At 48.2% G+C, this 26884-nt stretch overlaps 9 protein-coding genes and 1 non-coding gene across 10 annotated transcripts; 4 read left to right on the top strand and 6 right to left on the bottom strand.

The window, feature by feature from the left end:
- Positions 1–866: 866 nt before the first annotated feature.
- On the top strand, positions 867–7523 carry F4812DRAFT_449905 (uncharacterized protein; the record flags this gene model as incomplete). Its single annotated transcript, XM_047936029.1, has 12 exons — positions 867–962; positions 1743–1908; positions 1979–2066; positions 2117–3251; positions 3329–3502; positions 3554–3741; positions 4908–5201; positions 5241–5508; positions 5590–5933; positions 5991–6163; positions 6214–7363; positions 7454–7523. The coding sequence occupies 12 exons, from the start codon at positions 867–869 to the stop codon at positions 7521–7523; spliced, it is 4146 nt and encodes a 1381-aa protein (XP_047792675.1).
- A 1040-nt stretch (positions 7524–8563) lies between these two features.
- F4812DRAFT_449904 (MFS general substrate transporter) lies at positions 8564–10792 on the top strand (the record flags this gene model as incomplete). The annotated part of the gene is made up of 3 exons (XM_047936028.1): positions 8564–8633; positions 8867–9183; positions 9452–10792. The coding sequence occupies 3 exons, from the start codon at positions 8564–8566 to the stop codon at positions 10790–10792; spliced, it is 1728 nt and encodes a 575-aa protein (XP_047792674.1).
- A 515-nt stretch (positions 10793–11307) lies between these two features.
- Positions 11308–11379, bottom strand: F4812DRAFT_t41. Its single transcript has one exon. It is a non-coding gene; the product is annotated as a tRNA-Ala (tRNA).
- A 279-nt stretch (positions 11380–11658) lies between these two features.
- On the bottom strand, positions 11659–14438 carry F4812DRAFT_417254 (uncharacterized protein). Its single transcript, XM_047933153.1, has 3 exons — positions 13787–14438; positions 13624–13702; positions 11659–13566 (listed from the first exon to the last, which is right to left on the bottom strand). Exons 1-3 carry the CDS (start codon positions 14057–14059, stop codon positions 11870–11872), a joined length of 2049 nt encoding a protein of 682 aa, XP_047792673.1. The 5' UTR covers positions 14060–14438; the 3' UTR covers positions 11659–11869.
- Positions 14439–14771: 333 nt separating this feature from the next.
- On the top strand, positions 14772–15361 carry F4812DRAFT_456364 (Rpp14/Pop5 family-domain-containing protein; the record flags this gene model as incomplete). Its single annotated transcript, XM_047936976.1, has 3 exons — positions 14772–14985; positions 15044–15183; positions 15251–15361. The coding sequence occupies 3 exons, from the start codon at positions 14772–14774 to the stop codon at positions 15359–15361; spliced, it is 465 nt and encodes a 154-aa protein (XP_047792672.1).
- F4812DRAFT_262470 (uncharacterized protein) lies at positions 15199–16749 on the bottom strand. The gene is made up of 3 exons (XM_047930822.1): positions 16529–16749; positions 16116–16441; positions 15199–16060 (listed from the first exon to the last, which is right to left on the bottom strand). The coding sequence occupies exons 1-3, from the start codon at positions 16590–16592 to the stop codon at positions 15395–15397; spliced, it is 1056 nt and encodes a 351-aa protein (XP_047792671.1). The 5' UTR covers positions 16593–16749; the 3' UTR covers positions 15199–15394.
- Positions 16750–17004: 255 nt separating this feature from the next.
- Positions 17005–18319, top strand: F4812DRAFT_456362 (mitotic checkpoint protein BUB3; the record flags this gene model as incomplete). The annotated part of the gene is made up of 3 exons (XM_047936975.1): positions 17005–17017; positions 17127–17465; positions 17571–18319. 3 exons carry the CDS (start codon positions 17005–17007, stop codon positions 18317–18319), a joined length of 1101 nt encoding a protein of 366 aa, XP_047792670.1.
- A 289-nt stretch (positions 18320–18608) lies between these two features.
- On the bottom strand, positions 18609–20487 carry F4812DRAFT_468978 (uncharacterized protein; the record flags this gene model as incomplete). The annotated part of the gene is made up of 2 exons (XM_047938830.1): positions 18609–20051; positions 20153–20487. The coding sequence occupies 2 exons, from the start codon at positions 20485–20487 to the stop codon at positions 18899–18901; spliced, it is 1488 nt and encodes a 495-aa protein (XP_047792669.1). The 3' UTR covers positions 18609–18898.
- Positions 20488–21091: 604 nt separating this feature from the next.
- On the bottom strand, positions 21092–23051 carry F4812DRAFT_417243 (norsolorinic acid reductase). Its single transcript, XM_047933152.1, has 3 exons — positions 22485–23051; positions 22251–22390; positions 21092–22189 (listed from the first exon to the last, which is right to left on the bottom strand). Exons 1-3 carry the CDS (start codon positions 22813–22815, stop codon positions 21488–21490), a joined length of 1173 nt encoding a protein of 390 aa, XP_047792668.1. The 5' UTR covers positions 22816–23051; the 3' UTR covers positions 21092–21487.
- A 914-nt stretch (positions 23052–23965) lies between these two features.
- On the bottom strand, positions 23966–26765 carry F4812DRAFT_417240 (mitochondrial division protein 1). The gene is made up of 4 exons (XM_047933151.1): positions 26260–26765; positions 25600–26200; positions 24524–25548; positions 23966–24460 (listed from the first exon to the last, which is right to left on the bottom strand). The coding sequence occupies exons 1-4, from the start codon at positions 26326–26328 to the stop codon at positions 24185–24187; spliced, it is 1971 nt and encodes a 656-aa protein (XP_047792667.1). The 5' UTR covers positions 26329–26765; the 3' UTR covers positions 23966–24184.
- Positions 26766–26884: the final 119 nt, after the last annotated feature.

Raw genomic sequence — 26884 nt, 5'->3', positions numbered from 1 at the left:
CCTGGGCATCGGCTAAGCTTATGTCACCGATATAATATTACAGCAACCAAAAAAATACTTTTTTTTAGGTTAAGTACCAGGTACCTAGGCATCTTGCGTTCCTCGGAAATCCCGCTTCGAAAGACCTGTGGGCTGACAGGATGGCTGACAGGATGTAAGCCTGCACAGAACTTCCGTGTAGATTATGCGCATAATTTTCATTCCGTGACGGAACACAGTAGGGACACAGTAACGCAGTTTGTGTTCCACCAGAATCAGCCGCTTCCCACCTTGTTTACACCATAGATATTATGGAGGGGTTTCATGCCAAAGAGAGCATTCGAAGAAAAGGGATACAGAATGAAAAAGAAAAGGAAAAAAAAAAACGTACAACACCGGGGATTTGCTGGTCGTCACCGACCCAACTACTGATCCGGCGGTATCTGGTTTATCGAAGGGGAGAGCGGACGGGATCCCGAGTTCTCCAGATCCTATGGTCGTACGTGATAATTTTGTCCGTTTTGTAAGTTTATAAACTTTTCTACTGTGGTTGTGCGATGCCCTTTTTCTTAGTGGGGATTTGTTGTGGCATTCATATTTGCGCACACGCGTGAGACAATGCATCAACTGCATCCGACCAATGGATTTTATTATCGCGGCTTCCGATGAGGGGCTTTCATGGTACTTGAGATGTTCCGCAGTCGAGCTTTTATTCCTAACGGTGGGATGGTGTAGGTAAGTAGAGCAGAGCCTCATTTGGATGGCGCCTTTATATGGGCTGGGGGCATTGCGATGGGAAGGCAGATTTCGGGGGCGAAACATTACCAAACATCTAAACGCTTCGCCTCTTCAGATCGCCTACAAATCATCCTAGTTATAAGCAAATCATGGACGTGAAAGACACCGTATCGACGTACCGACTCCGACCGGAGGACCTTGGCGCTTATCTCAAGATATTGTTCCGTAAAGACATCCCAGTCCATGTAAGATGTTACTTGTACCTACATGTGAGAAACTGCCTATAACGGAGAGATGTACCTAGGTCTCGGTTGAAGGCGAATCAGTTTACTGGTTTAAAGTGCCGCGGCCACTCAGCCCAGTACGTTAATAAATCATGATACCCGGCGTCAGCTGCTTTTGATAAGTTACTGACGAAGGTGCGTAGGCAGAAAAAGAACATATATACGCCCACGTTCGTTACGCGAAGGATGACGATAACATTTGGTAATTGACCGCCTCGTCTGCGAGCGACAGAGGGAGATTGCTGGATTGGATCCTGAGTTAAGAACTTAGCTATCTTCTTATGTAGCAGCGAAGAAATGCATGAAAAAGAAAAATCGCCTCGTAGATCTAGATGAATGTGGATGAATTATACAATTGCGTATTTCGTAACATATCAACCTTAGCTGAGATATTGTGTCTATGATTCGAAGTCCATCTGTATTCAATTCGTTCTTCCGTGAGCAGAGAAGCCCTCTTGATCCTACCACGCAAGTGGGTGACAAAATAATTGGCAGACTATGTGCCTCCTTCACATATACGTATCTGCATTTTATTTCGTCACCCACGTTGCCACATTTGAGTGGTACGGTGAGGTCTCCAATCCGGCACTCCGCATATAATATCCTCCCCATCCAGACCTCTACCCATCTTCTAACCCAGGACAAAGCTTCTCCCAAACATTAAAACCACAGTGTGTCTTCTATAAACAAAATCTTCAGTTAGTTATGGCAGAGGAGCACGCAACTAATGATCAGGTAAAGTTCGAGGAATCTAAGAACAGAGCCTCGGAGTATCCTACCAATCTTGTCCGGACAGAAGCGTATCGCCACACGCTCGAGTCTTACCGCAGAAAGCTCAACGCTGGAGGGTTATTTCATCCTGATTATCGCGGATTAGGTTTCATTGAGCTATATGAAGGCGACAATGGTATGTCATCGCTTACATTGAAGATAGGTACATTTGAACATACCAGGTAGAATACTAACCAAAGGAGAAGCATTTCGCAAATCAAATCCTCTCAATACGGTCGACCAACTTGGTAGACAGATCGACGAAGAAGATGTCGCACCCTTTTGGCGAATGATGTAAGAAGTCTCGAAGTAAAAGTTGGTGCTTGAAGCTGATATACAGATAGATTTCTCCGGTCCAAATCGAATCGAGAAGCTTTAGGATGCAGCAAGGATCAGCTCACGCTTTTACTCACATATCATCAAGTAATGCCTTCTTTTTTGGACTTCGTATTAACTTTCTGTACTCGCGAACGCCCCGTAACACATGCGATATTCAGACATGAAGATTACCTTGAAGAGAACAGTAAAATGTTTTTAGTACCACCACTTAAACGGTCCGGTGTACAGATTCAACATGCTTTCAACATCCTATCCGTGGAGCGAGCGGACGAGAGGATGGAAAAGAATCAATGGCCGTTACGCCAAGTTGCGGCCTACTACTCTTTTGATGTTATTAATGGCCGGAGTCTATGGATTGTTATCAAGGGGAATCCACTCATAGCGAGACGCATTGTGTCCGCAATGGAACACCAAAGACGCCTAAGGGCTACAGCTATTACTGACGCCGAGACGTCGTTTATCGCTGCTCTTGAGGTTCATATGATCATGATTGATTGGTGTTCTGAAAATTGGGCAGAGTATATCGAATATGTCGAAGAACTAGTCAACATCATTTCCATCGGAGGAAAGACAACGCCAGTTGATGAAGTAACTGCGGCAACAGAGATCGAGACGGCGCATTCACCAAGAGCCACCAATACCTTTGGTTTGCAAAGCCAATCGGCCAGTATATTCAGCAGTCCTCGGCGATGGAAAATTCGGGAATCTTCATCCAATTTGTTCAAGACCATCCGGCGGGTTTCTGGACTTGAAAGCAGGACACCCCCTAATGACGAGGAAAATACAGAGGTAGAAAAGGGGGTCGAAGACGCGGCGGAATTACAGGACGAACGCGATAAACTTTCCGATCTCGAGAAGGAATTCTCTTTCCGGAAATATCAGAGCATGAGCCAATTATCCGTAGAGCTGGAGAGAGCATTGGTGGTCATCGAGCAGAATAAAGGGGTACTCGAAGCCATTGAGGAGCATTACCACTCTATCGTCAAGTCATATGGGTTCACGACTTACATGAAGAAAGGCCTTTGCGATGACGATCTAGCCGCTTTCTTCACTAAGATACGAAGTACCAAGAGAGAGCTGGAGACGCACCATCGTCGCTTACAGACAGTATCTCAGGCGCTGGACAATGACAAGGCGATGGTACGTTAAATACGCATCCCCCCCCCAAAGAAAAACAGCGTTCCCAGGTAAAAAGGGTAAGGCTAACGTAAAGCAAGTTCTCGACGCTCTTGCAATATAAGAGCGAGAAGGTATCAGAGTACTTCGCCAGCAGCGCAAAAGTATCATCGGATCGAATGGAAGACATCGCAGTGCGGACGGAGCAGGAGACGCTGTCGATGCACGTGATCACGATATTTACGCTGATATTCCTGCCGGGGACCTTCATAGCTGTACGGGCCTGGATCCCACGGTTTGACCAACGTTTTCTGACCTTCAGACAGACCCTCTTTAGCAGCGGCGTGTTCCGCTGGGACGACGACGGGTCTCTGGGATCGGACTGGGTTATCCGGCAGAACGCCCTGAAGCTCTTCTTCTCGGTGTGCGTCCCCATGATGGTCGTCATTCTCGTCTCGTGGTCGGTGCTGTTTATTTATATGAGGCGGAAGAGGCAGCAGGGAAAGCGAAAGGCGTTGCTACCTTTAGCGGAAGAACCAGCTACGAATAATTAGAAAAGGGGTCCACAGAGCAAGTTTCGTACTAAGTACTGGTTAAATGATAATATTTATTATTATTCTTTTGGAAAGAAGAGCGGGATTTGGTGTTAAAGATGTATAATTGTACATACCTACCTAAGGTACCTACCTACTGTTCATTATAAGCCGTTCCTTTAATGTAGCATCCCATAGCGTACCTTGCATAATGTATACTAATATACCTATAATGCGACTATTGGAAAAAGGAAAGACTGCTAGAATGCAGGCTTAACGGGATACCAAGAGAGCTATTTAATATCCTTCTCACTAGTAAGCTTCGGCGGCTTCAACAATGGGTATGAACAATAGCTCTTAAATAGGGGTTATTAGTATTCCGTACCATACCTATCATTAGGTTTACTTATAATGAAGCCACTTACTTGGTATTTCTACTATATGGTTAACTTATATGCTAGCTAGGTACCTAAGGTAGAACTATATGCTATTTATTCCTGTCTACCTCCTATGTTGATTAAGAACTTGAATCATCTTATACAGTGAGAAACTTGTTGGGGTCCGCTTTCGAATCGCGACATGGCCCCCAAACGAAGTATTATCTGATTCTCTATGCGGGGTTATTTTTTTAATTCTTTTTTTCAGTTTCAGCTTACTTTTCACGTTACGTCGCAGGTAGTTCGCGACCCTGCTGACAATTAGGAAAACATAGCCCCGATAGGCGACGGGCTAGTTCATGTTAAGGTCAATGCCTACCTTTAGTAAATGGATGATCCCTGAGCTAGGCTCTCCGAGAAGTTGGATACCTAATAAGTTACGGTATGGCCGGCTGCCTCGCTGTGTGCCTTTTGCCACTCTCTTTGTCGGCTTATGTCGGTGACGCTCCGGTGATAATAGTTATTACATTTCATACTCCCACAAGAATTCGTTTCCGTCTTCTATTCTTATAAATTTCTTAGGCCTCTACGAGTAACCAGTTTACTTTTCTTTCTATAACCTCTATCGAAATCTCTATGTGGTAAATATACTTACCTAACCTACCTGGCCTATCACATCAGAAGACCGATAGGTTTCCACTTCGATACTCCAAAGACCGCCACAACATTGTTACCTCTTACGGCAACCAGCTTATTTCCATGGCACGAAGAAAGAAAGGCCGCGACGCCCGAAGGAACTTAACAAGAGGTGTTACAACCACTAATCCTAACCAAGACCCAAGGCCATTTACCGACTTCTCTAGATACATAGATAAGAAGCAAAAGCGCTTTATTGGATTGGACGCCTCGGACAATGATACTAGCTTCATCCCCTTCTACGTTCTACGTGACTACTGGACTAAAAATCGAATAAGCTCGGTCCTAAAGGCTTCCAGTGGCACACGACTTACTCCTAATATCGACAACATACATAACCATTATATCCGTATTTTCTCGATCCTTGTGTACTGCAGCGCCGTGGACTGCATAGAGGATTTCACTAGATATGACCTGAACGATGCCAAGTTACCACTGAAACAACATCCAGCGGAATGGTCGCAGAGCCCCATTCATAAAAGCTTATTTGACCTGGTCTTCAAACACCAATGGATCTTCTTCCCACTCATTTTCAACGACGATCATCTAGATGATCATTGCCTTGACGATAACGTCGTGCTCCCCATCGAGAAGTTGACACAGATCTCCCAAGGAGATGCAGCGATCGTTCAGATGATAAAAATTGACGACTCGTGCAATTCTCTCACTCCAAAGGTAAGGTACCTATCAATAACCGCTCCCAAACTTTGACAGACTTTCCATAACTTACAATTCATTCTGTTTTAAACTGGTCAGAACCTGCGCGGTCGACCGGACCAAGACATATTCGTACTGAAGACGTATCATAGTCCTAAGTTCGAGAGGCTTTATGTCAATGAAATCAAGGCTTTGCGGTTGCTTAAAAGCTCGCCCTCCCCGAATATTGTTACTTATTATGGCTCCTTTCAGCAAAACGGCACATACAATATCATACTCGAGCATGCCGATAAAGGAGACCTAGCCGATCTATTCAAGGAACGGCGTCGCCCAGAAGGTGCCGACATTGAACAATTCTGGAAAAGCCTAGTGCCACAGTGTCTGGATGGCCTGGGCCGCATCCATCACTTGATGATGAATGTTGACGAAGACGACGTTAATGGGTATAATCCCCTTTTGCTGTACTCTATGCTGGATGATAATTGACGCGACTTCTCTAGGATCCACGAAGACATCAAACCTGCAAATATCCTCCTTTTCAAGGGTCGCTCAGGTTCGCGCTATGACTTCGTCCCCAAAATCGCAGACTTTGGGCTATTCACTCATGTCAGAAAGTCGAAGGCGAATAGTAGCGAAGCCATGGGTCTAGACAATCTTGGGAACCAGCTATACAGTATGTCTTGACTACACTGCATCCCCCCACTATGTGCTAATCAGGAGTAGGTTCGCCGGAATGTAGTCATACGTCCTCTTACCGGGAGAATGCTCCAAATATGATCAGCACCAAAGCCGATATTTTCTCATTTGGAGCTGTTTTGAGCGACGCCTGTGCATGGGTAAAGGGGGGACCGGATGAGAAAGCTAGATACTACGAACAGCGGAGACAGTACCACCAAAGCATTAAGGCATTCCGCGGAAGCGATTATGAAGGCTGTTTTCACGATGGCGTAGACCGCTTGCCCGTCGTCGACCAGATGCATAATAGCATTCGGGACCATTGCCGATCCGTCGGGGATAGTATAACTCCCCGTGTTATCGACATGATTGAGCAGCATATGTTGCTACCAAATGCCAACAGCCGCTACAACGCTAAGCAACTGAGACACAAGTTCAATGAGATTTTCGACATCCCAGTCGATGGAAACCAGCGTCCACCGATCGATACACTAGCTTCAGACTTGGCTCCGAACGGGCACGAACGAGGCCTTTGTCTCACCGCTCTAGGTGAGAATATCGACAGATTAGAAGCAATCTCTCATCTTAGCGCTAGAAAGCCGCGAGATTCTATAGACTTGGAGATCCAAGAGCTCGTCGATGACCTGTCGTTTAACGTATCCGATCGGCATCATATTTTCTTCTTCGACGACTCCACGACGATGGAGAGGTATGCGCAGTCTGTAGAGAAAACGTCTCTCGCACTTATCCAGTTGGCTAGGCTGTTGGAAGGAAACAACGTAGAGCTTTCCTTCGCTTCCAACCCGAAGCGCCTCCATCGCAGGCATCGGATGAAAAAACTAGCCGAGATAGTGGCACATCACGGCTACCGCCGCGAACCAGGGCTAATGGAGCTCGGTTTTGGACGCCTCGTTGACGATGTGATCATCCCCCACCTGCCTATTAGAAAATTCGGCCTAAATATCAACCCTCGAGCGAGAAAACCAACGAGCATATACGTCTTTACAGATGGCGACTGGGGCAACGAACGGGAGGTTGCCTACCGCATCGAACGGCCGATTCAGCGGCTGAATAAGCTACTGCAGAATCGGAAGTTGGATAAGAATCACATCTCGTTCCATTTCGTGCGGCTTGGTGACAGCGAGAACGGGAGAGAATACCTCGATTACCTAGACAGTTTCGGCAGAGACGATAATTGGTAAGTTACACCGCTGAAGACATGCTCTACCTCCTAATCCAGATGGGCCTGAACGATAATACGAGCTCTAATTGACGGAATGTTATATAGGGATAATGTCGATGTCAAGAACGTGCTCAGTCCTGTCAAAGATATTGTCATTGGCCCGCTCGTCCAATGAGAAGTCCAGCAGAACCCGAGATAAAAAAGGGGGGAGTGGGTACACGGCATAACACCACCGGTTACGACGTCGACATCGCATAATCGAGCGTCCTGTCAAATACGTCTGGCCTTCATATAATTGGCGGTTTATAATTACCTGCATATGTTAGAGAAGACCCTTAAATTACTTGCTTCCTTTCCAATCAACTCAACGGATGCTAACCGCTGAGTTGGGGCTGTATGAATACTGGTGTAAAGACTAATAATAATAATGGGATACTGTACTATATCTATATGAATACCCTATAGCCGATGTTTTCATATCCATAATATATTATTATCAAAACCCGGAAGACTTTATGCGGAGAGTGAAGATGTTGAAAATAAAAGGGGCAACTCACAGAAAGCAGTACAGTGCACGGGGCCTAAAAATCCATGTAGGTAACAGTAACTATGTCAGACAAGATGCCATATGACCAACACAAAACTCATACTGCAACAAGAACTAGTAGATAATCTATATTAAACATGGAGCTTACCACGAATCCCAAAGCTTCTCCAGGTCCACCGCGTAATCTTGTCTTACATAGCTGCACGGTAAGTTCGCATCCAATTTACTGTAGATAGAAGATGTTGAATATATCTGCAAGGATGTTCTGCCGAGTAAACTCCAAAAAATCAGTCAGTGATCGACGACGAAGCGGTCCCCGGCAGGCCGACCTCGCAAAAGAGCGCGGCGTTCATTTCCCCGCACAGCAGGGCGCGAAAACAAAGCCAGAGCCGTTACTTGTCTACCTACCTACCTATCCTCCTATAAGCTGCTTGCTTGTCTACCGTTCTTCAAAGCTAGGTGCGATCAGCAATCATCTCCAACGAACAGGATCTCTCCTAGAGCTGGTAGTAAAGTGCCTACCTAGTAGGAGTAACATCAACCTACCTAGCTTTAAAGCTGAGATCCCCCCCTTCCCCGGGTTCTGATACCCAATTGGACATCGCAATCGAAAGCCGAAAACGAATAAAAGGAGCCCAAGACTTATTATAACTACGAGAAAACGGACAATGCCTTCGAATCACCGGGCGCAGGATTCGTCTTCGCATGCGTTTCCTACCAGGCAGCTCACAATCCTCGGTGCGTAACCTGGCTGACAAGTCAACTCTTGAATTTTTTTTAAATTTCTTTTTCAATTCTTTTCATTTTCTTTTTTTTCATATCGTCTATCGTTGGTCGTTTACTTTGCTCCTGAAACAGTTGAAGAAAGACACATGAAAAAAAAATAAAAAATAAAAAATAAAAAATAAAAAAATAAAGAATGAAATGAAATACCAAGTTTCAAGCCCCAAGTTCTAACCCTGTAACCGCAGCGATATGCCGCTTCTCGGAGCCGATCGCCTTCAACTCGATCCTGGCATACACGTACGTGATGGTGCAGGACCTGCACGGGGGCGACGGGACGGACGCGTCCTTCTACGCGGGGCTGCTGGTGTCGGCGTACGCCGTGGCCGAGGCCCTGACGGCGCTCGGCTGGGGCGCGCTGTCGGACCGCTACGGCCGCAAGCCCGTCGTGCTGTGCGGGCTCGGCGGCGTCGCCGTCTCCAGCCTCATCTTCGGGTTGGCCAAGCGGTACTGGGTCGCCCTGCTGGCTAGGTTCATCGGCGGCGCGCTAAATGGGAACGTTGCTGTGAGTGAGACTAGCGGTCTTGTTTCTTTGGTCTACTCTTCCTTTTCTCCCTCTTCCCGCCCCCTTCTTTTTTTTTTTTTAAAAAAAAAAAAGAAAAATCCAATCTTAGAACATTCGCTTTCTATGAGATTAGTTAGATTGAACAATTGGATGGATGGACTTTTTCCTACTTTTTTACTCAAACCATCATCCCATACCCCCTCCCCCTTAACGAATCAAACCCACCCATCCACCCGCTCGCTCACAACCAACGCCCCCCACCCCGCAGGTAATGCAGACTATGGTCGCGGAGATGGTCAAGCACCCCGAGCACGAGCCCCGGGCGTACGCGACGCAGCCCTTCGTCTGGACGCTCGGCGGCATCCTCGGGTCCGCCATGGGCGGCTTCCTCGCCCAGCCCGCCACCTTCTACCCGGCCCTGTTCCCCGCCGACGGCCTCTTCGCCCGCTACCCCTACCTCCTGCCCAACCTCGTGTCCGTCGTCGTCATCGTCTTGGCCATCATCCAGGGCGTCCTGTTCCTCGAGGAGACGAACCCGCGCATGGTGAACGCGGGCGCCGCCGCCGCCGCCGGGAAGACCGCTTATCAGGAGTCTGTCTTTGAGGAGAGTGTTGTTGATGAGAATGGTAATGGTTATGGTAATGATAATGGTGGTGCTGTTGTTGTTGTTGCGGACGAGCGTACTCCGCTATACCACCGCCCCAAGGACAGCAGATCGTCTATCCGGAGCCCCTCGTGCGCCGCGAGCGACCGCCCGGTGTTCGTCGAGGAGAGCCTCCCGGTGGCAGTCGAGCAGACCACCTTCGACCTCCGGCGCTCGTCGTTCGGGACCGTGCGGTCGATCAAGGTCCTCCCGAGCGCCCCGAAGCAGAAAGAGGGGTACAGCGGCCGAGCGTTCAACTTCACCATCGTCATGGTGTCCGTCGCCCTCGTCCTGATCTCGTACCACCAGATGGCGTTCAACACCCTCCTGCCCACGCACCTCCTCGACAAGCCGGCGGCGCCAGCAGCCCCCGGCCGGCTCGACCTGGTCGGCGGGCTGGGGTACACCGTGCACGACGTGGGGATATACCTGTCCGTGAACGGGATCCTGGGGCTGTTCATCCAGGGGTTCATATTCCCGATCTTCGTGGACAAGGTGGGGGTGTGGAAGTCGTTCGTGGTCAGCATCGTCTTGTACCCGTCGGCGTACGTAGTCATGCCTTTCCTGTCCGCCTTCCCGGCGCCTCTGGTCTCCCCGGGGATCTACCTGTCGATGGTGCTGCAGAGCTTCTTCGGCATCATCGTGATCCCCTGCGCGCTCATCCTGCTCAAGGACGCCACGCCGTCCCCGCTCGTCCTCGGCAAGGTCAACGGCCTCGCCATGTCCGCCTGCTGCCTGGCCCGGACCGTCGCCCCGCCCCTCGTCGGCATCATCTACAGCGCCGGCGGGTCCGCGGCCGCCTGGTTCAGCTGCTCCGGCGTCGCGGTCGTCGGGATCGTGCAGCTCCTCTGGGTGCCGAGGAAACACGTCCCTAATATCGTGCTTGAGGACAGCACGATGGTAAGTAAAAACCGGCCGGACGTGCGACACGAGGAACACGGGATGTGCCCTCCCATGTCGGAGTAAGGCATGTTGTTTGAGGAACGGTATATTTAGGTACGAACGAGTTGAACGCGCTTACAATTTTTCAATTTTAATTGCATGGAGTCTTGGTCATTCGGGTTATTAGATTAGGAGGTATGTACATAGATTGGCATATTTTCTTGGGCTATGAATAATGGTTAAGGACAAGTGTGGGATAGAAAGGGAGAAAAGGGGGGGTTAGGACTATAATGAGCGGACTATTTAGGTATGATATTACGAACTCATGCATCGATAGATTGGATAATTCACGAGAGCATCTCATTGAATTTCGAGCAATAGTGTATACGATATAAAATCAACTTTATGGATGAGGTACTTGTTTAACATCTGATACCAATCGGTAAGAGTTTACGGTTGTGAGTTGATGATGGTCTCGCAGGAATAATTAATATACTCGTCAAAGAGGGGCGGGGAGGGGGGCGGGGGCAACAACACAAAAAAGAAAATAATTTTATTTAAAAAAAAAGATGGTACAAGAGGAATTTAACCTCTAACGTTGGACTCGCGGGGAATCGAACCCCGGACCACTCCCATGCTAAGGGAGTATTATACCACTAAACCACAAGCCCGTGTATTGGAACCAGTGTGTGAGAGAAATGAATCTCAGATGTTGGTTGGTTGGTTGAAATTTCCGTGTCGTTGTATTGAACTATAACCCTCAAATAATTTTCAAGATGGGGCGACGATGGGGCTACGAATGGTGGCAGCCCTAATCAAACGCGATTGCAAACAGAACCCACTCGCACGCTGGTCTCTCACATCCTAGGCCTCTTAGTGCTAATAACAGGTAGGTACCTCCTAAGGTCATATATATTATGCGATTTACAAGCAGATGTACAATACGATGGTATTAAAATGTACATTTGCGAATTTGAATTTCTTTAGCATATTATACATACCAATGGAACATCAAGGATCTGTATGTCTCGTATAAATATAATATATGTATGATCTTAGAAAAAGCCGTGCTTTCTCATCCGCATCAAGCCTTGAAGTTCTCCTTCAACATGGCACAACCCGTACTGTATATAGTATATATACGTGACAGACAGGCAGAACCTAGCGTCCGCTCCGAATCCCGCCCATCAGCAGCGCATCGACCTTGGATCCCTTCTTCAACGGCTCCTCGCCGCTCGGCACGCACAGCAAGCAATTGGCGCCCCTGAGGCTGCCGACCCTGGAGCTCCGCTGGCCGCCCGTGCTCGCGGCCAGCAGCTCCCCGTCGCCGCCGGCCGACACGATCGCGCGGTGGTACTCGGGCCGCGTCCTGTCCGGCGCGAAGTCGTGCGTGAGCGTGACGGGGACCCGGGTCAGGCCGGCTGGCGAGACGCCCGATAGCTGGTGCAGAGAAGGCAGGACGAAGAGGTGGAAGGTGACGATCGCGGACGCCGGGTTGCCGGGTAGAGAGAACATCACCTTCGTGACTCGCCGGCCGCCGTTGTCCTTTACGGGAACAGTAGCAAATGTCGTCGGCTTGCCTGGTTTCATCGCGACCCGGCCGAAATGGATTGTACCGCCCAGCGACCTTTCGATCGTTGGCTTCAGCAGGTCTAGCTCGCCCATTGAAACACCTCCTGTAGTGATGATAAAATCGACACGCCGTAATGCGTCTCTCAGCGTTTCTTCCAAGGTACCGGGTTTATCTGCTGCGATCCCTAGATCGACGACTTCGTACCCGCACTCCTTTGCAGCTGTCATCAAAGTGATCCGGTTGGTATCGCGCACTTCTCCTAGTCGTAAATCGCCAGGCCGGTCGTGCTGGACAATTTCATCTCCAGTAGATAATACCCCTATGACTGGCTTACGGTAAGCCTTGACCTCAGCAACGCCAACGGCGGCGAGTAGACCTATTTCGCCACCGACCGCTGATATTTGTTCGCCCTTGTTGAGGATAACCGTTCCTGTCTTGATATCGCTGCCAACTTCTCGAATGTTCTCTCCTTCCTTTACGTTATCAGCAAGGATCTCCACCTCCTTCTCTTCTTTGCCATCGTCAGTCATGGTTTTTAGAATTGTGTCCTCCACCATAATAACGGACGTGGCGCCTGGAGGGAGCGGTGCGCCAGTAGTGATCCTAGCAATTTCGCCTTCCTTTAAGGGTTTGACTTCTCCTGGAGAGGCATGTGATACTGAGACGACAGGGAAGACCCCCTTTAAATTTCCGTCGCTAGGCACAACAACTGCATAGCCGTCGACAATGCTCGCTCTGAAAGCAGGCACGTTTTCCCTCGCTCGTACATCCTCGGCCAGTACGTGACCAGGCAGTGAGGTATCGACCTTTAACGTGACAACTTCCGGCTGTGGCGTGTGTTCTTTGATCTTACCCAGGGCGTCGTCGACTGAAAGCATCGGGTACGGAGATTCTCTGTTCCTTCGGCTAGGACCTAAGCTTGGGTCATTGGACATTGGGTTTGAATTGGGTGCCGTATGTCGAACCAGATGACCATGGCCGTGGCTATGTCCGTGTCCATGACTATGGGTATGGCCAGGCGGATGACTACTTCCGTGATCATGGTGATGATGATCATGGGAGTGTGAATGGCCACCACTAGACTTTATGCCGGCCTCCGCCTCAAGCTTCTTTATACCACCTGCGTGTAACGACCTGGAATCCATACCAGCAGCCTGGAGGCACGCGTGCGGTAGTGTCTTTAGAACTGCCTGTAAGTTTTCTCGAGCTCCTTTTGGGGATCCCGGAAGAGTTATGATGATTGATTTGTTCCTAATACCTGCAACCGGACGAGACATCATAGCAACTTCTCAGTGTGTCAGCAAATACTTATGCCATAATAATCTGGGGTCTGCATACTCACAAGGAGTGACGTTTAGAGAAGCCGCCAACATGCCATGGACAAGACCAGGCGCGGGTTTAACAATCAAAGCCGAAACAGCCTAAGTTGGATCAGCGTTAAAGAATTGCAATTTCCTATCGTATTGTACGATGGGGTATTATACGATGGGGATTGGATCACATACCTCTGGCGTATTATCTGCCACGGCAAAACCGGTACCCCCAGTGGTAAGTACGAGGTTAATATAATCTGATTCGGCATCCGTCCATAACTTAAGTTGTTGTTGAATCTGAGTAACAACGTCGGGAACAATTTTAGTATCGACAAGTTCCCATCTCCCATCTCCTTCTTCTTCAAGTACACTACTTAGAGCCGCTTCAGAAGCATCAGTTGAAGGATCCTTAGCTGCTGTTGTCGAGACAATGAGTAATGCAACCTTTAGTCTAGCATTAGCCATGATTGCCGTGGGTCGAACCCTCGATCGAGAGGTTCGATTAGTATATAAGTTTAACTCGAATTAGAGGTGATATTTAATTTTGTTTTAATATACGTTTAATTGAGTCAACTTGGGCGAGTACCTAATTCATGGTGCAAGCGGATCTTGAACTCGTATAGTACTTATATATAAGAGAACCTTAAGGGAAAGTATTATTAGTATAATGCGGATGCGGGGCTAGAATATGCCAGCTTTCCTCTTATAACTTTAGAACATTAGATAGAAGTAAAACTTGGGAATCTCTTGAAAGTTTATCTGGCAAAAGGCGCTACTAGTTATATCCAATTTGTATAAATAAATTGTACTTGAAATATTCATCATATATATTAGTATAACTTCCATATAGCGATATATAAAGGTATTGATTCAGAAATTATGTCATAGCCTTTGGTATACTGTAATGCCCGTTGCACTGTGTTGTATCATCTATCACGCGGTACCTAACCTAATGTACCTGGGCAATCCCCTATCCCCCGATAAGATAAAGCTTCTTCCCCAATAGCGGGAAATTTTACCTATCCTTCCTCTAAATAATCTTCAACCAATCTTTTCCACCTACGCGGCTGTCACGTGTTAGAGCCGCATCGCATCCCATCTACTGCACATGTGCTTATTTATAACCACCTCGAACAACTTCGAAAGTCTTAAAAAGCAGATAATTTCTTAACAGACGATGGTCCGAATCAAGGAGCGTTACCTCCTAGTGAAGATTCTCTACCCGACCGAGCTCGGCGGCAGCCTGTCTGATCTTCCCGATGTCGTAGTCATCAACCAACCTACGACCGACCAGCTCAACCCCGCGAGTCTCCTTAGAGCCATACGCGCAGAGGTTGCAAATTTTTTTGGGGACTACGGCTCGGGACTTATCGAAGGTGGAAACTTAGGAGGTGAGTTAGCAGCGTGAACTCGTCGCCGCTTATACACAGCTCACGTTGGCGTTACTAGTTAAATACTTCTCCCCCGCCACCTCTACCTTCATTTTGCGTATCTCGCGGTCATCTTATCGCCTAGTATGGGCCGCTCTCACCTTCATGAATAGCGTTCCCGTCAAAAATGGGAAACCATGCGTCTTCCGCGTTGTCCACGTAAGCGGTACTATGCGTAAGGCAGAAGAGGAAGCTATTCGCCGCGCTCGAAATCTCATTTTCGCAGCGGAAAACGATCAAAAAGAAAAGACTAGAGACACCTTCAGCAATATGTTCGGCGAGTTCGAACTACCACAACGTGAAGACTTACGAGACGCTGAAGACGATGTCGACGTAGAAATGGGGGAAATAAGCGACGGTTGAGAAGGTATCACTGCTTTTTGCGAACCACCTTAATTCCGCTATCACCTGTTGGGGGCGGCATCCCGTCGAATTCATCATCGTCATCGTCTGGGATCAGGTCTGGTGTGGTAGTTCCCGTATTGCCCTCCATTCCTCTACGCTGCTCCTCCCACTCCTTTTCCTCTGCCGCGTCATATGCATCTTTCGCGTCAACCCATCTTTCTTGGATGTCTTGGACCTCCATCATCGAACTTTCATTGCGCATCGCAACCTGCCAGATGGAGTCATTTGCGCCCTCCGCGCCGCCGAAAACATAACCGCTTGCTCTATCGATAACCCGCAGAAGATGTGTCATACTCTTCTTATTCTCAACGGCAAGGACTTCAAAGCGAACCAGGGCAAAACTCTCCACCAAGTTGGCGATGGCTTCGTTCAGTCTACGGAACTTGTCACTACGCATTGCGGGTGATTCTTCTTCGAGGGCTGTCATAAGGTACGAGAGGTCTTGTACTTCGGTATAGTAATCGAGATTGAAGGGTAAGGGGTCATAGGAAGCGATTTTATCGATCTTGGTGAGAACGTTAATATGAGGGAGATCCATCTGAAGCATGGCGCGAAGGGTCAATAGTAAGTTGGAGATGTATAGAGAAGGCTGGGTAAGGCAGAAGCTGTCGGAAAGGTGAACGGCGACAAGCTACAGTCTTGTTAGTTGTTAGGCTCAGAAAAACACGGTTACTACAAGCGCGTACTCGGTAGCCAAGCTTTTGGAGCTTGAAGAAGACGTTCCGGAGCGAGTTGTGATGCGTATATAGCTCAACTTGACCAGGACAGTCGAATAGAATATACGATTCTCCCAACTCCTTCAGTCCATTCTCAAGCCATTCCATATTATTCTCAAGCTCTTCAAACGCGTATAATATACCGCCATTTGGGCCAAGCTGATCGTCGCTCATAATCTCTTCAAGGGTAATTAAATCGCGAATGTCTAAGGCACAGGGATAACTCGTGTGGTCGTTCGCAGGGTCTAGGTTTACAACGGAGCATTCACGCCCTATCGCGCTCATGAACTGATGCACTATAAAACGGGAGCTATTAGAAAATCCGGATACTTTATTTAAGAAGATCACTGAAGAGCTAATTGGGGGAGGGAGGGTTAGCTTACTGCCATCGCAATATGTGCTTTTTCCCGAGCCTGGACTTCCCAAGACAAGTTGCGCAAAGGGCATTTTGTGATTTTGTATTGTACGATGGCCTAGGATAAATAGAGCTGAGGGTGGAGATACGGGAATGGGAACGAGAATGAGAGCACAGGATACCTAAAGATGATGAAAAAGGGAAAAAAGCTACTTGTACCTCCCAGTGTCGCACAATGCCGCGTTTAACATTAACTGGAATTGCCCCTCCATCCCACCTTCGATGAGCTTCGGGGAAAATTAAAGTGGGCATGGAACGGTAAGTGTGTAGTTGTGGAGCTAAGCTTGTCTTATCACTGGGGTAATTCTCAACCCCCCTGTAACATCCTACAAGAGCAGAAGAGGTACAATTGTATTGATATTTACTTTGCCGATTCATCAGAAGCTAGAGAGAGCTTTCAGCCTTTTCCATATTTTAATAGAGTACCTGGTATAATAAAGCATCATGGCACCACCAGGTAAATATCAATTCCCTCCCCTAATTTTCAAAATTACTTTCCTATCCGTTGCTTCGATCATATGATGGGAAACTTCCGCTAACAAACGCGACCCTTTAAAAAAAAACAGCAACGCAGTTCGAGCTCGCGCAACCTCCCAACGACGCCATCTCGGCGCTCGCATTCTCGCCCGACTCGCCGTCGCGCCTGCTAGCCTCGTCCTGGGACAAGAACGTCTATCTGTACGACACGCTACGGAACAGCGAGGAAGGGGCCCACGGGACCTTGTTGCGAACATTCGAGCACCGCGCGCCGGTGCTAGACGTGTGCTTCGGGCGCGATGGCAACGAGGCCTTCAGCGCCGGCATGGACTGGCAGGTCCGGCGCATCGACCTCGAAAGCGGCGAGCAGACCACCCTGAGCAAGCACGCCGCTCCCGTGCGGAGGGTCGTGTATAGCAAAGAACACTGTGAGACTCCCTCCTCCCATTCTGCGAAAAGAAGAAAATCTCTTTCTCTCTCTCTCTCTCTCTTTCTCTCTCTATATATATAAATGCTAACCCCCGATCGCAAAGCTCTCCTCATATCCGCCTCCTGGGACAGCACGCTGCACGTGCACGACCCAACGAACCCGTCCCTCGGCCCCCTCGCCATCCCCCTCCCCGGCAAGCCGCACGCCATAGCCGCCAGCCCGTCCAAGCTCGTCGTGGCCATGACCTCGCGCCTCGTGCACATCTACGACCTGTCCGCGCTCTCCGCCTCCCTATCCTCCCACCCAGACCAGCAGCAGCAGCAGCCTCCTCAACCCTGGCAGCAGCGCGAGTCCTCCCTCAAGTTCCTCACCCGCGCCGTCGCCGCCATGCCCTCCGACGCCGGCTACGCCACCTCCTCCATCGAGGGCCGCGTCGCCGTCGAGTGGTTCGACGCGAGCGCCGAGTCGCAGGCGCGCAAGTACGCATTCAAATGCCACCGGACGGCCCAACCACAAACCGACGGCGGCGGTAGCACCGCCACCACGGACGTCGTATACCCCGTCAACGCCCTAGCCTTCCACCCCGTCCACGGCAGCACCTTCGCCAGCGGCGGCGGCGACGCCACCGTCGCCCTCTGGGACGCCGAGGCCAAGCGCCGCATGAAGGTGTACCAGAAGTTCGCCGACAGCGTCGCCGCCCTGGCCTTCAGCCCCGACGGCCGCTACCTCGCCGTCGGCGTGTGCCCCGGCTTCGAGACCGGCATGGAGGACTACAGCGGCGAGGGCCGCACCAAGATCTTCGTCCGCGAGCTCGGCGAGAACGAGGCCTTGCCCAAGGGCAAAGGGAAGTAGAAGATAATAAGTAATTGTTAGACCAAGCTAGTAAAGAAAGAAGAAGGAAGAAGAAAGAAGAAAAGGGGAAAAAGCCGAAACTAAAGGGTTGAAACGAACGTGTAAAGCTGTATCATCTAGTTATTCACCAAGAACTTTCCAGGGACCCGGAGCTGGCTGGCGTTAAGAGCGGAAGGGAACTTCAAGTTTTATAATATACAATTTTCGATTTTGTTAAACTTGTATATATTGCTAAGTGATCACCCTTATCTTGCGGAGTGAATTGGCATTGACTTTAATACAGCATTGCTAAAGCTACCTCCTAGACCTATATAGTGCTTGATCACGCCCTTGCGTTCAATGGTTTTAAGAACATGCTTTAATGTAACAAGAAATCCCTCCATTTGATAACAGTGACTTACGTGTCGGGTATATATGAATATAAGAGCAAAAATGCACAATCCACCTATTACCATTCCCATAGACCTGAGCGGTTGTTTCGATGTTTTTGTTAAGTCGAATCGAGCGAAATTAAAAAGCTTATAGAGTAAGTGTCCGTGCATTGACCCGGTCTACTGTCTCAAGTCACACGGATACCAGTCAAGTTTCCGACAGCTCGTTTTCGGTGTCCTCGGTTACAAAAATGGCGGAATCTCTAGCACTGGACTCTCGACTGCGAGCGGCACCTAATGTATCTTCGTAGCTAGTTCCAAGCGCTTCATGATCCTCGTCGATCTCGTTCTCGAAACACGTTGAAGGTGCAATCACATCGTCTAGATCTCCTTCACATTCTTCTTCCTGTTCACATCCACCGTCCGCCGGCTTTGGTTGGTTGGTATATTGCATCTTCGAGCCCTGATGTCCTATGCTATCAGAAAATTGTAAGTTGCTACTCTCCTTCAAGTGTCGTCCGAAATTCTCGAAATCCGAATTCTTTCTTTTTCGTACGGGGAGGGACTTATGCGAAGACATATCTTTGTATGGATGCTTTGGGGCAGATGGCTCCAATATGGTAGACGGAATAATAACCTCTTGACCTTCGGAAGTGATGGATCTCTGATGTCGTGGTCCCAATTTCTCTGCGAAGTTTTCTTTGGTAGGCCAAACGTCTTTTGATGTACCACTTAGGATTCGTGTTCCACTCTGAGCCAGCATTAAATTCCGAGCATTCGTGCAGCCAATTTTCGATTCACCCCCGTTGTCTCTACTTGCAGTCTCAGTCTCTAATTGTAGTTTTCCCAAACCTGGACCTGCTTCAATTCTTTTCTGCTTGGAAATGCCGGTCATGAATAATAAGAAGCTTGGCTTAGCTTCATCTTCTGAGAACCCGTCGCCTGCTCGCCAGACTGGTTCTGGCTGACTGAGAGGCTTGGGGAAGCGGAACGCATTTCTCTCTTTGTCCTTCTTAAGCCGAAATATGCCTTTTCGCTCGTATGCCACTTCCCCGCCGCTTTCAATACATTCATCTTGTTCTAATAGCGGTAGCTCAGGTAGAGTAACTCCTTGTGATTTCTGAGCACTTCGATCCCTCTTGACTCTTGTATTGGCGGGTACCGTATCCCCGCCGTCTACCCTTTGCCTCTTCCGTGAACCAGTATCTTGAGGATGAGAAGCAGCCCGTTTTTTGCAACGAGGATTCGTATTGCTTGCCTGTCTGTGGATTTGAACTCTCTCATGAGCCGCACCTGATGCTTTTTCGCTGCTAAGACGGTATGGATCATCTTCATTACTTAGTACGGTTTCTCTGTCCCTCCTATCTCAGTATATATTAGCCTAACTCGGAAGACGCTGATTTCAACGTTGAAATTTAAAGAAATAGGCTCCAGTAATGGATACTAGGACTTAGTACTATACCTCGATGACTGGCGAGCCAAGATATCTCCAGGAGCAGATACCACGGATCGTCTCCGCTTCACATTCGCGCGGACAGGAGAGGTTGACATAGCCCCAATCGTGTTAATATCTAAACCTGGAATCTCGTCTGGTTCGGAAGGGGGATTTTCGTCAGTACTCGGAGATCGAGTATGTTCTCTGAGCTCTGTGGCCTCAGTAGTACTATTCGGGGGCTGGTAACCCGTGGAACTAGATAGTATAGGGTCCATAGACGACGGGATCGTGGGCCATTCGTCCATCTGTAGTGTTCCTGGCTCGTAAGGTCCTGGCTCGTAAATTCCAGGGTCATATTCCATGATGATAATAATAGACTTAACTGAAATGTAAAAGCAGTACAGGGCCTTATATAGGAAAATATAGCCGTGAAGACTTTGTGCATGCGGTTTCTTAATTATCCACTAAAGTAGAAGTGAGATGGTTAATGTCTAACGTGTACGCTTAGTTTAAAATGGATGGGTTTAAGGGTGGATTGAAAAGTTTCTACGTGTTTTGGGATATTACTAGGTACGGTGTAGGAAAGAGAAATAGAGAAGGCGTGATGACCTGAGCACCTCCTATATAGACTTTAACTTATAGAAGTAGGGACCGTATAGATGCTACTTCCACGTGAGATCCTAGACTAGATCTAGGTACTTACATAGGTCTTATGAGATTAGGTAATTTCCAATCAGGAAAGTCCAAGTTGGTTCGAAGAAATGAAATCAAACTCTCATCTCTTATTTTTATTCACGATTAAATTAGTCTCGTTGGTATTATCGACGGCATGTTAGAACTGCACATTGTGATGTAATGCAGTTCTAAAATACTTGAAGTAATAACTCGTTATCCTATATCACGCACGATTACTTTCGTCAAAACGGTTGCAAGACCCCAGGCTTGGGGAGTTTCTAGCTCAGGGGTGCTGGGTGCTGTTTGTGTGTATAAGCGTAGTATAATGCTTGGAATATATATCGTAAATGCCCCCTTTTAATGATATCACTTAAAATTCCCCCTCGCTCTACATAAAAAGCTCATTTAAGGTACGCGCTTCCTTGCATTCAACATATAGGTAAGGTAGTTAAAATTCCAAACTATCTCCCTAAAATGTTGACTGAAATGTACTCCTTCTCCCAGAAGAGAGTAAAATCATACTATCCACATCTTGACCTTCACGATAACCCATCGTGGAGCATCTTCCCACCAGACCATCAATCCGGCTTAGCAATTAGCATTCTTGACAGGCTCCTGGCAGGTGGCCATGTTTCAATAATACCGATATGTGAGCCATCTCCAAACATCCGAGAATGCACGAGTGCTCTATTCTCCTGTCTTCTTCGGAGCGATCGGTTTCGGCTCGCTGATGTAGTCGGTTACACCTCCCATATTAAGTACCCAGACCTTGCCCGGATGGTCGGGCATCTGAGGACCATACAAGAACGAACCGGGGAAACCGAGCTCGAAGGGAACAGCGCTTTCGATTTCCTTAATGTCATCTTCGTCAAGGTTCAACGTGAGAGCTTCGATGTTGGCCTTCAAGTGCTCTTTGGTCCTCGTGCCGATGATCGGGAAGACGTACGGGGCTTTATGCATGACGTACGCTTGAGCCACACTCGTAATGATGGTGTTTTTGCGCATAGCTACCGACTCGAGGGCCCGGCTAACGTTAATTTCCGCCTCAGTAGCTTCGCCAGCGCGTCCGACAGTCTTCCTCAGGCGTTGTTCTTCTGTCTTGAATTTGCCTCCGCCAAGTGCACCCCACGGAGCAAGGCTCATCCCCTCGGCCTTGGTCATGGCGATGATTTCTCGCTCGAAGTCGCGCGAGGCGGCGGACCACCGACCCTGGTAAACGCTGAACTGGCGTAACCCGTGGTTGCGAGCATACTCATTGGCCTTGCTCACAACCCAGGCTGGCGTGTCGCTGATTCCAAGGTAAAGAACCTTCCCTGCTAGTACAAGATGGTTGAGTGATTGCATAAGCTCGGGGATCGATGTGCTACCGTCCCACCAATGCACATAGAGCTACATCCCAATGTTAGCAGTCCCATGCGACGTTGTTGCTAAGTAGTTGAAGATATAATACCAGGTCAATATAGTCCGTCTGTAGCTTTCTCAAACTTTCGTTGACAGATACATGTAAACTCTTGGTGCCATTGCCCTGGTTATTAATAATAATTTCTTCGTAGTTGGGTCTATAGCTGGTGCTGTATTTAGTGGCGATTACTACAGCCGATATCTCTCTTAGCAGAGTAAATTTCGTCATACGTGTTTCTACAATCAATCTAGAGGAAACACTAGAATAAGGGAGGTAGCATACCCATTTGGTCACGAACACCTCGCTTCTTCATCCACTCTCCGATCCACTTCTCAGACTGCTCGGCCTGGTAATTGTTGGCCGTGTCAATGAAATTGCCGCCCTGCCCGTAGAAGAAGTCGAGGATCTCTTCGGTAGTCTTCTGGTCGCAAGCGCCCATGTGGTCGGCCCAAGCTACGCCGAAATTCATAGCCCCCAGACACAGGGGGCTGACACGGACGTTGGCCGTGGGGGATAGAATGCGGTAACGAGCCAGAGGGCTCTTTGGTGGCGGCGCCATCAGCATTGCCGACATATTGATATAGGTGGAAGGGTTATAAAAAAAATGACACATCTAAGCTTATATTATTAGGGAATTAGACAGAAAAGACGACGGTGACGATTTCCCGTCAACGGACTTGACTATCCCTGATAGATGAACTTTAAAGATCGTAGACCTAACAGCCTGGACTTAGAATCGAAGCAATTACGATATACGTGAGTCGCAGCTCCTCAATATCTAATTATATAATGTCTTCTGCGTAAATTGAAGAGACCAGCTGCTCTTTTTATATAAGCACAAAGGAATCGACGAGGTACCTCCAAAGTATACACAATTTACTATAGAGCCTTGCCAGTTTTGCATGTATTACATGTATTATTATAGGACTTACATAATTTGATCCAATTGTTCAACATTGCATACCTAAACGAATGAATGCACTTTCCAGTTTGTGGCTGTCATTACCTCCTCCGGTATCTGCGCTTTCCAATTGTCACTTTCAAGTTGATTTACCCTTCATGCTTAAGTACCTTAGGTTAGGTAATCTTTAATGTCCACGGCAATACCTATGAAGGAAAGATTAGGTACCTCCTAGGTAAGTACCTATACGCGCCATTTGCCATTGCCCATTGCCTACCTCATGTAAAGCACCTACATAATCATAACCATTATCTCAAAGCAGCCGGATTTCCAGGTCCGGCGGGCAGCGTACATTATCATTGGTCGATTTGCAACTCCCGTTCTAGCGCGCCTAGACTTGCAATGCCGTACCCATTTGGGACAATAGTGAATCTTTCAAGGTACGATACAGATGCACTACTCTTAGTGGAGTCTTATTGCTCCGGCGAAGGGTCCAACGGGCTTCTGGCGGACACCGAAGGATAAAAAGCATGTTTGGCAACATTATAGAAATATACCATACCGGCGGAACTTACCTAGGTAAGTACCTGAACTTGTTCGGAATATTGTATTATAGGAAGCTTATCGGTGCGCAACACTTGATACATTTTTATGGTGGATTGTTTAGTATTGTGGGTTCAGGAGATCTTCCCCATTTCTACAGTTTTTTAGAAAATACGTGTTGCGTATGTCGGTTCTAAGGCTATTTCTACGCACTATAGTAATTACGAAAAGCTATAATCCATGACAGTTTGGTATTATGGATAATGGATATAAGAGGTATAAGCTGATATCAAAGTAAGAGACACGGTCTAGAAAGCGGGCCGAGACTGGATAACAGTTTCCAGATCTTCAACAGGTACGCTAATATACTATTAAAAAAAAGCGGGTGAGACAATTCAAGCACAAACATATTTCACCTAATCCACTCTAAAAGTTATTGCTTGGCATAGCGACATTGGCTTAGGTATTCCCATTGCAAAATTTTGACATATGTACATATACGTAAGGCACGCACTTATTAGTGCAAGTCTCGAGGAGCTTAACACGCCCAAGCGCCTACATGTCCGTCGCGGCGTCCCTCGACCAGGTAGCCATCCTTGATGCGAACGCGCTCCACAATAGCCGGTGCCGGTCCGCTATCCGCTTCGGTTATACCCGCGCCGCAGTCCCACTGCCGCGACTCCATCTTGTCGTAAATCTTAACCACGTCCTCACCCGCCGCACTTACGATGCGCCGGTTGTCGAACATCATGCTCGTGACTGGGTTGTCGTACGCGTAAGCATCAAATATGGAACCCGTACGCAGGTCCCAAATCTGCAAAACGGTTATGTTAGTATACAATCTTGTCAATAGAAGATATGAAAATAAATGACTTACTCTTATGCTTCGGTCCAGACTACCCGTCACAAGATGTACGTCGTCGAATTGCAAGCATGTCACCGGTCCAGTGTGTCCAACGAGGCTGCGGTGAACTTGTCCGCTTCTCAAATCCCATAGTCTAACCATGCCATCGGCGGTACCACAGGCTAGAGCGGACTCGAAGACTTGCAGCGCACCCACGAAATCAGCTGACGCTGTGGGTGGTCGGCCGGTTTGTCTCCAAGTGCCTTCGCCTGTACCGATAGAAACGGAAGCCTGAGCTGCTGCCCACATGACATCGAGTGTTTGTACGCATCGCCCTTTAACCAGATCCCATTGACGGAGTGTCTTATCCGCTGATCCAGAGACGAGGGTATTGCCCCGGAAGTGCAGAGTAGTAATCTCATCCATATGGGCTTCCAGAGTAAAAAGGGGACAATCCGCCATGCTGCCCTCGGGGGGGTCTACTGGTTGATCATCGGGATTCTCAAAAGCCATACCGTCGTCCTCTTCGTCGTCTTTGCCAAATTGGCTACCTTGCGGGTCATAATGCGCCTTGCTCAAGTCCCATAATCGGATAGTAGCATCCATAGAACCTGTAGCAAGAATGTTGTCTTCTACTTGCAGTGCCCGCACCGAGGCGGTATGGCCTTCAAGCAATCCAATACAACGTCCAGCATTTAGATCCCACACTTTAACCAAGTCATCCATAGAAGCAGTAACCAGAGTGCCGAAAGGAACATCAAAGTCTAACGTCGTGATATTATCAGCGTGGGCCTTGATTTCCCGTATCATAAAACCTGGTTCGAAGTGTTCGTGCAATATAGGCATTGATTTTCGTTTCGTCGTCTTGTGCTTCTTCTTGGAGGGAGTATTCGAAGGAAGCTTTTCGTATATAGATTTTGACATAAATTCATCTGCATCTTGATCCGTTACTAAGTCGTCATCGTCTGATTTGTTTGGTGTGTCAACAGCAGCAGCTATCGACTCCGCTTCGTCAAAAAGGATTTGAGCGTCTTCTATCCGACTCTCCATATCCACAACTAAGATGCACGTCAGCAAGGGCTTCAAGGCACGTCAGCGGGGCCACCTACTATCATGTTCCAAAAGCGCTTCTTCCTGTTCTAGACCTGCTAGCCTCTCGAGGATGATGCGCCTCATGCCAGCTAGATTGGCTATCTTATTATCAATCTCGCGGATCTCGCAGCTTGCCATGTTCTTTCGAATGCTAAGCATCTCAAGCTCATGCATAAGCGAAGACCTTTCTTTCTTAAGCTTGTTAAGGTGGTTGGGGTTATCTGGGGTTGTTGGGCTGTCTTCTAGCATTTTTCGCCCTCTCGAGACTTTTCTCCTGTGCTTTTTGCCCTCTTGTGATAACTCGGGAAAAGTCGCTTGAAAGCCTTGAAATAATGAATAGGAGTTTTCATTTTCAGGTATGTTTTTGAGCATGTCGTCAGGCAGGTATGCTAAAGCGCGGGATTGGATTTCGGTAGTAGAGAACTTGGAGCGAACCAAGTCGGTCGGCGTTGTTCGAGCCATGGTGAACATGCCTCTTTGGATGCCGGGCTTCCTCAGCTGCTTATGGACTTGAGCCATAGCGTTGTGGTAGTGATTCCCAGCCTGATCAGACCCGGGCCCTACCAAATGGCTCGCGGTTGTCGTCACCTTTCTTGTGAAGGCCTCGAGTCCTCGAGACTGTGTGCGAGGTTAGTTTTCACGTGCGCATGACAAGGAATAAGCGGTCAGTAGTGTACCGAGAGAATCGAATCTTCACCCGGCGGGGCGTCATCACGAATGGCATTGTTCAGATCTGAATCGGCCATGCGCGGTGTCTATGGAATTTGTACTGAAGCCGGAGAGGTCGTGTGCGGTCGCACGGTGCAAATGCCACACATTTAAGGTAGCATACAGGAAGGGAATGTTCCCGACGAAGTACTACTAAATGGATCTTTCACAAAGCTTAGGTACTTATTAGTATGTAGTAGGGTAGACGGACCATGAGGAGTAGTTGTTAGGTTGTTAGAAAGGTACGGAAAATATTCGATGGCCCGGAATAAAAAAAAAAAAGTAAGGCATTTACAAGGCTAACGAAGACGGACGAAGGTACCTTTTCCCGCAGTGGATGTTCTAAAATTTTTAGTCTGAGCCCTCGGCTTAAGCTGTGGTTCAGTGGTTGCGCTAGGTTGCGTGACCCACATTCCCGGATAAGACTTGTTGCAAACGCCGCATCTACGGATACCTTGGTATCTACAGATTCATCTGCAAATGGACTTGATTTCTTACGTACATATCTCTGGCATTCCTTCCTTATGTTGTGTTATCAAAGCCCCGCACCGTACCGGGCTAAACCATATAAGGCGTATGAGGGGTTACACTAAG

Source organism: Daldinia caldariorum (genome assembly GCF_022478825.1).
Source record: "Daldinia caldariorum strain CBS 122874 unplaced genomic scaffold F4812scaffold_3, whole genome shotgun sequence".
Classification (NCBI taxonomy): Eukaryota; Fungi; Ascomycota; class Sordariomycetes; order Xylariales; family Hypoxylaceae; genus Daldinia; species Daldinia caldariorum.
Note: the sequence above shows the minus strand (reverse complement) of the source record. Positions and strands in the feature narration are given on the sequence as shown.

Coding starts and splice junctions, on each gene's coding strand:
- F4812DRAFT_417254 (XM_047933153.1), bottom strand. CDS start 14,059: ATGGCTAATGCTAGACTAAAGGTTGCATTACTCATTGTCTCGACAACA. Junction 13,703..13,786: donor TGGCAGATAATACGCCAGAG/GTATGTGATCCA, acceptor GATCCAACTTAG/GCTGTTTCGGCTTTGATTGT. Junction 13,567..13,623: donor TTCTCTAAACGTCACTCCTT/GTGAGTATGCAG, acceptor CACACTGAGAAG/TTGCTATGATGTCTCGTCCG.
- F4812DRAFT_262470 (XM_047930822.1), bottom strand. CDS start 16,592: ATGCCCTTTGCGCAACTTGTCTTGGGAAGTCCAGGCTCGGGAAAAAGC. Junction 16,442..16,528: donor AAGCACATATTGCGATGGCA/GTAAGCTAACCC, acceptor CCCGTTTTATAG/TGCATCAGTTCATGAGCGCG. Junction 16,061..16,115: donor TCCAAAAGCTTGGCTACCGA/GTACGCGCTTGT, acceptor ACAAGACTGTAG/CTTGTCGCCGTTCACCTTTC.
- F4812DRAFT_417243 (XM_047933152.1), bottom strand. CDS start 22,815: ATGTGTCATTTTTTTTATAACCCTTCCACCTATATCAATATGTCGGCA. Junction 22,391..22,484: donor AGGTGTTCGTGACCAAATGG/GTATGCTACCTC, acceptor TATCGGCTGTAG/TAATCGCCACTAAATACAGC. Junction 22,190..22,250: donor AGACGGACTATATTGACCTG/GTATTATATCTT, acceptor ATTGGGATGTAG/CTCTATGTGCATTGGTGGGA.
- F4812DRAFT_417240 (XM_047933151.1), bottom strand. CDS start 26,328: ATGGCCGATTCAGATCTGAACAATGCCATTCGTGATGACGCCCCGCCG. Junction 26,201..26,259: donor GTGAAGATTCGATTCTCTCG/GTACACTACTGA, acceptor CCTCGCACACAG/TCTCGAGGACTCGAGGCCTT. Junction 24,461..24,523: donor GTCTGGACCGAAGCATAAGA/GTAAGTCATTTA, acceptor ACCGTTTTGCAG/ATTTGGGACCTGCGTACGGG.